The sequence below is a fragment of the Rhinolophus ferrumequinum genome, chromosome 24, assembly GCF_004115265.2.
Source record: "Rhinolophus ferrumequinum isolate MPI-CBG mRhiFer1 chromosome 24, mRhiFer1_v1.p, whole genome shotgun sequence".
Taxonomy (NCBI): Eukaryota; Metazoa; Chordata; class Mammalia; order Chiroptera; family Rhinolophidae; genus Rhinolophus; species Rhinolophus ferrumequinum.
In genome coordinates this window covers 40,704,500-40,717,631 of record NC_046307.1, presented here as the reverse complement: position 1 = coordinate 40,717,631, position 13,132 = coordinate 40,704,500, and the positions used below count along the sequence as shown (strand labels likewise).

General features: G+C 40.6%; 1 protein-coding gene across 2 annotated transcripts in view; it reads left to right on the top strand.

The window, feature by feature from the left end:
* The window catches only part of LMTK2 (lemur tyrosine kinase 2), a 69,228-nt gene that overhangs the window by 40,517 nt on the left and 15,579 nt on the right, over positions 1–13,132 (top strand). For both annotated transcript variants that reach the window (XM_033097066.1, XM_033097065.1), the window contains exons 7-8: positions 1,217–1,350; positions 12,084–12,168. In XM_033097066.1, coding sequence (XP_032952957.1) covers positions 1,217–1,350; positions 12,084–12,168 — 219 coding nt within the window. The remainder of the gene's footprint in view (positions 1–1,216; positions 1,351–12,083; positions 12,169–13,132) is intronic.

The window sequence follows — 13,132 nt, the reverse complement described above, 5'->3', positions numbered from 1 at the left end:
CTGACGTTATCGTTCCTGTAAAGATCCTGCGCTGGGAATGAAGACAATTTTATTATAGATTCTTGGAGTGGACCAAGACATTCCATTAGAATGTGCTTAGTAGTATTAAATGTGGGCACATGTTTCTAAAGGGATATTGTGATCTGAGGTTTTATTCTGGGAGGAACTTGGTCAAGTTGCTATCTTTGGTAATAGTTGCAAGAAATGAATTCTTCAGTTGGTCAAGTAAACTTCCTTCCTCAGGAGCCTTTTCTTGACTCAGCTATAAAGAAAACGGAAAGCTATTAATAGGCTTGCTTTCTGAATTTTATTAGCTGATTGCACAAAGCTTTAATTAGGAACTAAATCACATCAATAAATATTTAATCATATAGTAAGGAGAATGTGGAAGATTTATTTCCTTAAAAGTGTATTTATTCCCTGTAACAGATTTGCTGTAACCCTTCCCTCCAATTAAAGTCATGAAATAAAGAGAGGGTCACATAGGGGAACCATACAGGCATATCTGGGCTCAGCATTTAAATATATGTGTACTGGATATCTAAATGTGAATTTAGTCATTTTCTTGCCTGTCCTGCCTGCCTTTGAGTAGGCTTATGAACTCCGTGAATTCTCCTGGAGGGACGGGAATGTTCTTTCTCACAGTAGTCTCTGAGCAGCATAGGCCCCGGGGAAGCTGGCAGGCACCTGAGGCAGTTGGTACCAGCACTGACCGTACTTTCTCTTTTTGCGCCCAGTTTCCTTTTGTTCTCTCCCTCTCGGTTGTTGGTGAGTGCTGTAGCCGTAGCCCTCCTGATGTGTTGCCGTCTGGCGGTGCGTGTCCGGGAATCCTTCCTTCCGGGCAGTACGCATGGCACTGTTTCCTTTCTCACCATAGGATCTCTTAGTTGCCTGAAGGTTTCTATACTTCTACACTTAGTTTAAATGGTGCATCATTGCAGTTACTTTTTTTTTTTTATTGTTTCACCTGTGTTCATATAACAAAAATAATGTTTAATTTAGTTCAAATGACCCTAAAAGATGAATAGTACCTTTGAAGTATTTGGTTGGAATTCCTTTTTGTAATTTGAAACTTGTTCAGTCGGAGAGTATTAAGCTCAAATCTAAGTAATTTCGAATGAATAATCTCAGTAACTAATGTCAGTTAAGGCACGTGCTTAGCTGCCAGCGTGTTCACCTAGTCTCCTTTTGAAACCAAACTGGCTGATTTCTGCAGGGTGACCTAAAAGCTTACCTGCGCACCGAGCAACATCACCTGCGCGGGGATTCGCAGACCATGCTGCTGCAGAGGATGGCGTGTGAGATCGCCGCGGGGCTGGCTGCCATGCACAAGCTGCACTTCCTGCACAGGTGGGTCTGGCGGTCCGCCGAGAGAGGCCGTGCGGTTTGTGGAAGGGCCTAGAAAAAGCTGTGGGAGGATTGGCTGGAGATCACCCCGTGGTTTCTGCACCCATGGAAGCTGCACTTCCCCGTGTCAGAATAAGGGTTGAGCTGGGCTTCGTTTAAACCAGTACTACAGCCTAAGGTCTAGAAATTATTTCCAGAATTTCAAAGAATGAAAAAGTTGTACATTGTGCAGTGTTGAGAATAAACAACCCCAGTCTACCTACCCCCTGGCATCTCTAATTGTGCCCTTTTCATGTCAGCTTGAGGCTCTAATTGCTAGGTCTAACAGTGTCACATTCCCAGGAGAGGAGGAAAGGACCTCATAGGCTAACGTGATTTTTTCCTATAGCGTTGGTTTCTGGCCTGTGCTCTGAGAGGCCTTGCCGTGGCCAGGATGTAGGAGGAGGTCAGGGCTTGTGTGAGCAGCACAGCAGTCAGTGAACACGTGTCTGTCCAAACTTTTCTGGCCCTGCTTGCTTAGCCACAGCTCTGTGGAGCACACTGTGTTTTGTTCAGACCATTGATGTAATTTTTGTAATTAAAACAGCAAAGGTCTTTGTGTCCTGAGATGATGGTTCTGTGAACCCAAAAGGAGATTTCTGCTTATTCTCCTCTAGCCTTTTAAGCTTTGATTTATGTTTAAAAGATATTTAAAATTATTTCTCAGGTCTCCCGGGAAACAGGCATTGTCTCTTTTGTTGAGTTTAATTAAATCGTTTAACTCTTAGCAATCCAAAGACCTGAAAAGGAGCACCTGTGTATTTTGAATTGAAGGAATGTTTGTGAAGTATTATATTTTTTAAAAAGGTTGTACAGGAATATATTTACTGAATGACTCCATTTTTTTAAAATAAGAAAACATTTGGTTGTGTTTGTAGCGGTGTGTGTATGTATGAACAGACGAAAAATACCTATCAAATTCTCAATGTTACTTCAAAATGAGGAAGAAGGAGCATTATTAACATTTTTCTTACACATCTATATCTTGATTGACTTGCACAGTGAGGAAATCATTCAGAAAAAGTACTTTTTAAAAGACCCAAAAGAGTATAGGTTTCTTCAGGCCTAAGGTAGAATCCCTTACGTGAAAATTCAAAATATAAAGATCTATTTGTTTTATAATGGATAAATCTTATATTTCATTTTTATGATGATTATTACCTAATACTTGGTTTAGGAATTTTTAGATTTTGGAAAACGGAGCTTTAAAAAAGAATATCATATCATCAGAATCAGCACATATAGTTATCAAAAAGCTAGAAATTGTGTTTAAAGCCCAAGTATGTTTTGCCTATTGTATTTTTAAAATTGGCAAATATGTCAGAGGAAATGTTTTCCTATGAGTTTCTTCAGGTTAAAGTTTTACTTTATTTAGAACCTTGTGAACTTTAGAACAAATAAAGATAATAAATCACATGGTTTGGATTTTATTCAGGTACGAAAACTCAAGGTAAAGAAAATTCTTGAAACCATTGACAACTGGCTCGTTTTATTTTAAAAAGTAACTATGTTTCGTGTAAAATTTCCATTTGGGGCAAACTTTTATGCCTTAAGTTATTTTTTTGTTGGTAGCATACTGTATAGTGTATTTTAAAGTTGGAATCTGGAATATTTATTGGCTTACTCAAAGTAATACTTTCTGTGTTGGTTGAAAATAGAACCGCCCACATGTCCAACTGAAAGCTGTTGGCTTTGATTGGAAAGCACCCCCAGTTAAATGTTATTGTTACTTATTGTTTAAGAAGAGACTTATTATACCTGGTTCTTAGGTAGCCTGCATTTCTGAGGTCAAACATGTGATCACGAAGGCCTTGTAAACAGCAGAAGCTGCCATTGTGCTGTGCCCCACACTCCTTTGCCCTGCTGGCCAAAAGCCTGGGACTTCTTGTCCCCTGCCTGTCAGTCTTCCTGAGCAGTTCCATTGAGATGCCACCAGGTCACTGCAACGAGCTAAATGCAGAAGGGTTCCAGCGGGCAGCCTGGGTTCTCCTTGGCTCATAGTGCTGGAGACCTGTGTGACCGTGGCCTTGGGGAGTACCCAGCTGACTACCTGCACCCAAGAGTCTCGTTAGGATTTGTCCAGTTTCAAAGTTAGCATTACTTCCTGCTGAAAAACACTGAGGTTGCTAAGTTATCTAGCCCTGAGTGTGGGTGTCCAGTGTTATAGGAGCACGATAAATAAACACTGGTGTTAGGTGCCATTTTCCATTATTTTTTTCTTAGTTGTACTACGTTTTCTTAGGTGTTCATGTTGGTAGAGCTTAGAAAGTCTGCTTACTAATTGGCTTGTGCTGCATCTGTGGCTTGAGTGTTCCTTTCAGTCAATGAATTATTCGGGGTTTTCCTTAATTTGTGTGCATGTAAAAATCTTTAGGTTATATTCTTAAAAATTCCTTCTAATGTTTTTTTCTGTTTTAAAGGTTGGCCTTTAAGGAATACATTTTAAATATGGCAATAAATATAATTGCTTTAATTCTTTTGATCGTTTTAAATAAAAGCCACAGATAGCATCTGGCACGTAGTGGTATTAAAGGAAAAAAAAGATGCTACAACTCTAGCATCCTTTTGCGTTTGTGATAACACCCAGTGATTTTCCTTAAACAGACTTTGGAATCAGATTTGATCTAACAGTCCACAAGCCATCAGTAAGTGTGTGGAAGTGAAGGAATGAGCAGTTGTAGGCGCAGTTATTCGCCTGTTCTAACCTCATGTTCTTCACTAGTAAAGTCTTGATAATAGAGCGGAATTCTTAGGATTAATGTATAGAGGCAATGAAATCCTAAAGCTCGTGTTATAGTGTCTAGCCCAATATAAGCCAGGGAGGAAGGAGAAGCAGGAGAAATAAGGATTATGATGAATGAGGACTTGTCTTACTTTTAGAGTTTTTAGCTTGCTCGCTTTTTTGTTGTTGTTGTTTTTATATTAAATGAAAGACAATGTGCACTTCATTAAGTATTCATTGATCTTCTGCAGTCTGCAAAGTTCAGTGCTACATGGGGTGAGGGATACAGAAATGTGTTTAAAGTCAAAGCAAAACCCGCAGTTCTTCCTCTAGCAGGAGAGTCACAACATGCATTCACCGCACGCAGAGTGATCGCTGTGTTCCAAGCATTTGCAAAAGAGTCTGTGAATAGTCATTCTATCCTCAGGACCACCTGCAGAGCGCGAGGCAGGCGCCATTACTGACGCCGTTTTCCAGAGGAGGGTACTGGTGGTCAGAGTAATGAGTGGTCTGTGTCTCAGCCCCTGAGTCGAGCAGTCTGAACCCGGCCGTCTGACTCGGGCCTGTGCTCTCGCCCCTCTGTCTGTCGTAGTGAGTGCCGCTGTTTGCCTGTAGGAAGACAAGTTACTTTTGTGGTGGTGTGGGGGGAATCAAGGAAGTGGCATTGTAGTTGTTCTTGAAGAATGAGCATGAATTGGAGAATGGAGATCAGGAAATTGCTAGAGAAGGGAGTAGCAAGAATATGTGAGTGGTGGGAGAAAAAGAGAAGAACGAAAGGGTGTTTAGGGAAATACCAAATAATCTACTTTAACTGCTAAAGATGCACGAAGGAAAATAGTGGAAGATAAGCATAGGGAGGCAGCCTGAAGCCAAATTATAGGGGAACTGGGTGCCAAGATGAGCCTTTGGATTTATTTCGTAGGCAGAGGAGTGACAGGACCAGAACTCTGCACGTGCATGTGTGTGTGCTTAGTCACCTTTGCAGGATGGTTAGGAAAGAGGACACTACTGACGAGAGCCAAACAGGAACTTACATAGGGTGGCTGTCCATGAGTGTTTTCTGTTTCCCCTTCTGCATGGAAAAGCTGTTGAAGGCAGGGAGGGACTGGATCTTCTTTACCTTCATATCTCCCATGACGTATTTCACACAGAAGTGAGGAAAGGCAGCAGAGGGAAGGAACCAATTTAAATGCAGTGTAAACCCAAGAAGAAATGGAAGACTTTAATGGATCAGGCAGCTAAACTGGAAAGGTGATTAAAAAGCTTTCATTTCACTTAAAAAGTCACCAGGTCCAGTGGGTTTCGTGGTCGACTTCTGTCTGACCTTTAAAGAATAGATGACACCAATGGATTTAAACTATTCCAGACCATAAAGAAGACTGAGATTTCTGTAACTCATTTTATGAATCCAACATAACTTTGATGGCAAAAGATGGCATAAAAAAGAAAATTATATGATGTTCATTAATGAACATTAGCAAATTTCATCCAGCAATATGTGAAAAAAACAAGTATGACTTCTAGGAGTATAAGGGTAGGTTTATATCATAAAATATATCTGCATAATTTATTACATTGCCACAAAATAAGAGGAAAGAATACATTGTCAGTAGATTGCTGAAACGTCATTCAGTATAATTCAGCAGCCATTCCACATTTAAATCCCTGTTACTAAGGTTATTACCAAAATTCAATAACAACTGTCAGTCTAAGTGGCAAAATAATACATGCAGCCTTTCAATTAAAATGTGAAACCAGACAGATACCCACAATTCGCATTATTTTTCAACATTTCCTTGGTGTACTAGTGAATGCAAACACAGACTAGATTTATTTTTAAGTTGTCAGTATAAAAATAATAGTTAAAATTTATTGAATGCTTCCCGTGTGCCAGCTGTTCCTAAGTGCTTTACGAATAGTAACTTATTTCATCTTGGCACCAGCTCTAAGAGATAGATGCCCTCCTGTGCTTCCACGTGGCAGAGGGGGAAATGCAGGCACAGAAAAATGTGCTAACCTGTTCAGCGTCTCACAGCTGGGAAGTGGCAGAGCCAGACCTGCGAGCTCCTGAGCCTGCACTCCTAGCCACTCACCTACACTCAGCAATCATGGAAAAAGAAGAAAACACCCTTCTTTACTGGTGACATGATGTTATATATCAAGAAAAACCAAAGTACTAGTTTCTTTAAAAAAATATAAAATTAGTAAGAGCATGTATGTGGCTTGCTGTAAAATGGTTTTTCCCTGTACTGGGTATAAGAACCTAGAAATGAAGATGAAAAAAACCATACTGTTCTCAACAATGCCACGATTATAAGTTATTTGGGAATAAAGTAGATGAGAAAGGCACAGGACTATATAAATATACGAAATCTTATTGAAGGACATAAAATAATATGTGAACAAATAGAAATATGTACTGTGTTGTATGTTGGGAAGACAACACAAAAATTTTTGTCAGTTAACTCTAAATAAACAATATAATTCCATTTAGAATCCTCAGGATTTGGGGGGGACGAGAGGGAGTGGTTGATAAATTACCTTTAGCTACATATAGAAAAATAAATGAAATGTCTAGGAGAGCCAAGTATGGGGGAGAAGTGAATTGTTGGGGCATAAAGGAACCTTGCTTTACCAGATATCAGAATACACAATAAGCCATTGTAATAAAAATCAATATGATTTTGGCAGAGAAACAGATTAATAGACAGTACACAGTACATTGAGAAAGTTAATATCTGACGAAAGTGATATTTCAAATCAGTGGGAAAAGAATGCTTATTTATTAAATGCTGGCACAGTTAGTTAGTTACCTCTTTGGGAATGGTATTGGACCTCTGTATCATCCTATATATAAAAATAAAGATAAAATAATTAAATGTATTTATTACTGTCACAATTCCAGAAGACTATATGTATAACCCAGGGTTTAGTGAGGCCTTCTTAATTAAGATAAGAAACCCAGAAGTTGTAAAAGGAAAGGTGGATATGGTTGACTATTATATAAAAATTAAATACTCCGTATAGCAACACATACCATAAACAAAGTCAGTAGACAACAGAGTTATGAAGATATATCTGCAATGCAGATAGTAGCTAAAGTGCCAACACGTATAATACACAGAGTTCTTACAAAGTGACAAGAAAACAACGACCCAGTAGAAAAATTGCCAAAGATATAAACAGGCCAAGAAACATGAAGAGGTGTTCAAATTCAGAAGTAGATAGAGACATGCAAATTAAAGTAACTGAAACTCAAAAATGAAAGGAATTGCCAAATCTGTTGTTAGTAAAGGTCTGGGAGGAAATTTTTTCTTATATTACGTATAGGTCATATATTGCATATAAATTATAAATTTTTGAAAAGCTGCTGGACAATAACTATATAATTAAAAATGCACATTCCTTTCAACTCCATTTCTAGACTCAATCTCATAGGAAACAGAAGCAGTAGAATTTATTAGAAATATCTAATACATATGAAAAATATCCATTGCAGCATTGTATAAAGTGGTGGCAATAAAGAAAAGAGAGACAAAGTTAATGTTTGTCAGGGGGAACTAGAATAAATTTAAGTACATCTGCACTGTGAAATATTATACAACTATAATAAAGAACTACTGCACTAATTGATTCAGAGGGATTTCCATGTGAATAAGAAATAAAGATGCAGATGTAAGCATAATATTGCATTTTTGAAAAGCAGGTGCATTTTGAAAAGCAGGTGCTCTTTAAATCTCCTTATTTGTACTATGCATATAAGTATGGGGAAAAAATATAGAAAGATTATACCTCCCAGTTTCCTATGTTAAAAGGCTGCATTTCAGGAAGAGTAAGAAAAAGCCTACCATTTACATAACCCAGTTTATGCAAAGTGTATGTGTGTGCAGGAGAGGAGTGGGACAAGCTCCAGGCTTGTGGGCTGTCTGCTGTGCTGTCAGGGAAGAGCAGCACGCTGTAGGCTGAGCGTCATCCAATGGCAGGCTCCCTGTTTGGGGCTTACAACCTCGGTTTAAAATCACTTGTCGTGTATAGAGAATTAAATGTCCCATTGTTCTAGATGGCCTCAGGCCCCCTGGGGAGATTAATGTTCAGGGATCCATGGAAAGTGCTCGCTGTGTTTTTAAAGCAGCTTGTTTGCTGCGTGCTAAAATGGCACACATGACACATGCCAGCCGTCTCTGATCCTGATCTGATGTGGTCTAGGCTTGGATTCTGGGGGTTGTCGGTAGGTGGTGTGGCCCCACCCGGGGCTTGCTGCATCTCCATGCGCCCTCCCAGCTGGAAAGTGGCAGAGCCGCTTTCAAGGACCAAGATGAGAATCGGGCTGTCTGTCCAATCCCTAGACACCGCGTCCTGACAGATTCTGTCCAGGTTTACAGCTGTTTACAGTGGGAAGAAAGCCAGAGCTATAAGTCGAGACCCATAGAGGCCTGGCTGTCCAACTGAGGATCAGCTCAGGCCCAGGCCTGGAGGAAACCCAGACTGAAGGCACTACCCCCTGTATCCCCGGTCCCCCAAACCTGGGACAGCCTTGGCGGGCTGTGCCACATTCCTGCCACAGACATTTTCCTCCTGTCCACCCAGAATTCCCCAGTGGAAGTATTCTGTGTGTGCCCAATGCTGCCCAATGCCCAGCGCATACCTGACGGGCAGCAGGCACGCAGTACATGTATTTCCGCTCAGCTAGCAGGGACTGACCTAATAAGCTGGGGTGACAGTGGTCAGAACTCTGAGTCGCCTCTTTGTGCCGCATCAGCAGCCTCTCGCTTTAATTTTCCACTTGGACCTGTTTGAGCTACATCCCATCTTTGAGTGGTAAGTGGCGGAGCCTCTCTTTTCTTTTTGAACCTTCGTGGCTGCCACAGGAGGCTGGCATGCTGAGCCAGGCGAGGCTGCGGGGTGGAAGTCTTCCCTTCACCTCCCTCAGCTGCTCCAGTTGAAGCCGTATTACTTACCTCTGAGCCCATCCATCGCCCCTGGGAAATGGGGATCGTCTTGACCCTGAAGTGCTGCTGTCAAGAGTCCACAAGATGACGTATGCCGAGCTCTAGAAGAGTACTCAGTAACTTTCAGTTATTTTGCTTGCCATTTGTTCCTGTTTTTATCAGGAATTCATGTTATTCGGGAAAGCATAAGTAGGTAACAGAGAGGTGTGGGTGGTTTTGAAAATGGCTGCAGTCACATCGAGCTGTTCATCAGAGTAGTCCTTCTGCAGATGGGTCACTCTGGTCTAGGTGAGTTGAGGCCTAGTGGTGGCTCTTGGGAATCGGGATGGAGAACTCTTTAGACCTGTGGACTCCCACTTCCTGTGTCCATCGGCCCCACTCATGCGGCTGAGTCATGTGCAGTCACTGACAGCCAGGCGACAGCAAGTGCTGCCAGATGAGGGGAGGGGATGCTGTGAGCAGAGCCAGAGCCTTGAGAGAGCCTTCCAGGGCTGGTGGTTTGGCGGCCTCCCGCTAGACCAGTTTTTCCACTTGAAGGAAGAATATACTGGGTATGTTTGTATTTCCTGACCAAAACCAGCCATTGACGTCAAGCGTTACCTCTGTTGTTAAGAAGTTACACCTTTGTGTTTTTCTCTTCTTCAGCTTTGCGTGTTTGGGGCTGCAGAGAACATTTATTTTTACCAATTTTGAATCAAGTGCTATCATCATCTTGCATCTGGATAGCACTTAACGTTTTGAAAACTTTTCTTCTGTGTCTTTTTATGTTATCCTTGTGACAGCCTTGTGAATTAGCTCTTACAGGGACATCCCTATTGTTCTTGTGAGGAAACTGAGGCTCCAGTTGTTAAGTGACTTGCCCAGAGTCGCACAGTTCTTAAGCAGTGGAGCTGAGACCAGCTCCCGGGTCTTCCGACTGTGGGTACTGGGACGTTTAGAGTGGATGAGGGAGCAGGTTTAGAAGACCATTGTTTTCTTCCTCTTTCCCTCTGGTTTTCAGTAAGGAGAAGCATTCTGCCTTTCCCTGAGAATACCAGTTGAATTGTATCCGAGTTTTATGAGGCCTTTTCTAATGCGAGCCAAAGGCCTTTTGGGGATAACTTCCCGTCTTTCATCCCAGCTTCACATTTGATACCTAAAGACCTGCAGTGAACAGGTGTAAGGAGAGGAGTGAGGGAGTCCAGGAGTGGCTTCAGTGGCCTGAATAGAAGGTGCCACGTGCTCTGAAAGGGCTCCGGCCAGCCTCAGGCCTGAGGTGACACACACACACCGCCTTGGAATGCTGAGCCCCCCTTTAATTCTGCTCCTAGGAGGAAGGTGTAGGGAGGTTTGCAGGGGAGCTGTTTCTGGAGAGCCTAATGCGTGTTAGTGGTGCCCAGCTGCAGCTGTTGGTGCAGTGGGTAAAGCTACCCACCTGAAAGCCTTTTCATTTTTCTGCCCAAATGGCGTACTACTTCTCCCTCCCTCTCTTCCTTTTTCCCTTCATCCCAGAAAATAGGGACCAGTTCCTTTCTTAAGATTGACAGTTTCTCTGCTGTTTGTAACTACGGTAGAGTCGTGTGCCAAGGCTTTCCCCAAACACATCCACAGGCCCAAGGCTTCTGGATGGAGCACCGTGAAAATCACCACTTGTAGACAGAGGCTGTGGAGAGGAATTTAGTATAACTAACTGGAAATTCAGATCAGCACATGTTTATTTGAGGAGCAGCCATACACATGGTGCAGTGCTCTGATAGTATATTGTTGAGAGTTAGTGACAGTGAAAGGATGAAAATACTATTGAACGGTGGCTTACCAGCTTTGTGACCCTAACAAAGTCACTTCAATTCTCTGTGCCTTAGTTTCTTTATCTGTAAATGGGGAAAAGAATAGTTCCCACCTTGAAGGTTTGATGTAAAGATTAAATGAGCTAATAATACATGTGAAATGCTCAGAAACGCCTTGCGTAAAGTGCTTTGTAAATATTAGCCATTATATAATTGAATCAGTGTTATGTACCAGGCTGTCATGGAATTATAGCCATGACAGCTATTGCCGTTGTCATTCTCATTATATTTCAGACATGTGAGCATTAGAAATTAACATCTTTGAAAATAAGAATTCAAAAATTGGTTTAAAATTTTGGTCTTCTACAATCATATAAAGACAAACATTTTAAATTTTGGACTGTAGAAATTCAGTTTTTGATAACTTATTTGTGATTTAAAACAATAAGTTAGGTGTCCTTTTCTATTTTAATTTAGTGGCCTTTTTTTATTCATATGCCAATTGATGATTAAAAAGATTCTTAAGGACGAAAGCCAAAATCCAGAAAGTTTAATCTGTTGTCTAATGGGAAATTCCTTTAGAAAAAATAATTTTTTCTTTTCAAGTTATGTGTTTTTGAAAACCAACTTGTTCTTAAACTATATAAATTGTTTTTAGTAAGTTTTGAAAATATGATCTTTACTTCCCTTGTGGAGAGGTGGAGTTTGCAAGAGATGAGAGTCATTTGAAAGGGCCTCCTTATGATGCCCACATATCTTTGAAAAAGGAGTTAAAAAACAAACATTTTTAATAATGTAAATTACTTTATGGAGCCTTGAAGTTGTACCTTTATTAACCTTTCCTTATGACGAGTAGAGTACTAGACTGTTACCCAAGTAATACAAGTTATTGTAAAGAAAAATATCCACAATTTATGTAGTAGTATTTTAGAATTCTTTCTTGTTCGCTCTTAAAATATTAGGAAATGAGCCATAGATCTGGTATTAATACAAAACAAGATATAGATATGGTAAGTATTTAACCTTAGCAGTCATAGTTATTTGCAGAAACATCTGATCGTCTCCATTATTTAAGTAATTGAGAATATGCTATGTAATCCTTTTCTATAAAAAAAGAATTTGAAAACATTAACTGTTAAGCAGGGAACTAAAAATACTATTCTAATTACTAGAGAAAGCCTTTTTCCATCGCAATTTCTTGTCAGTTTCCTGGTTGTAGCTCTCCCTTGATCTCGTGCTCACTTGTCTTTCTGTTCTCAGTGACTTAGCCCTGCGGAATTGTTTTCTCACCTCGGACTTAAATGTGAAAGTGGGAGATTATGGAATAGGATTCAGCAGGTACAAGGTAAGCCAAAGGTCTAAAGGTTCTGTCCTTAATCTGATTTAATTTCATAGTCGTGAGATGGTAATATCACTGAATGCCACTCCATTTTTGGAAGAGAGGGGTAAGAATCTTGGTTATACTGCCTTTTTGGAGGGGAGTGGGTTCCAGTCATTTTAGTGGTAGTGTTGGCTTCTGATGTGTGGTTTGTCTAAATCCCTGGCTTTGTGCCCGAGGTTTTGTGACAGCTTTCCAAATGCTTCGTTTAAAAAAACTTATACTCAGTGTAATTGATATGGATTGATGGTGCATAATAATTTAGTATGCACATGGGCACTGTAATTACCACTTGTATAGTAAAATATACATGTCAATATTTCTCTGTTATGTGTTCAGTAAAATTTTGGCTCAAATTCAATAATCTTGGGATTTAAGTTTTTAAACTCTGTCCTAAATATATCCCCATAGAAATCAAGAAGCAGATGAAGTTTTTATTTGTGCGTGTGCGTGCGTGCGTGTGTGTGTGTGTGTGTGTGTGTGTGTGTGTGTGTAGCCCAGCTGAAGGAGGAAGCTTGATGTGGGGCAACGAATGCAATTTCCTGGCTCCCGTGCTGTCAGAAGACCATGGAAAAGCCACTTGGCCTCCATTTTCTAAGTAGCAACATGAGGATAGCTGTTCTGTCTTACGGGGTTCGTGTGATGATCAAAGAGGTCATATTTTCACAGTACTTTGTAACCAAAATGTGTTATGCAAATGTAAGTTGGCCATTTGTCTACATAATAGCTGTAGTGTCTTGAGTGCTTGCTGTATACCAAGCATTCCGAGGTACTTGCCTACATTATCTCATTTAATTAACTCTCATCATAAAGGCAGGTGGGTATTGTATCACCCTCATTTTACAGATAAAGAGACAGGCCCAGCGTATTTGTTTCCTGCCCAGATTTACGTAGCTGGTAAACGGATGAACATGGACTTCACAACCCAGTC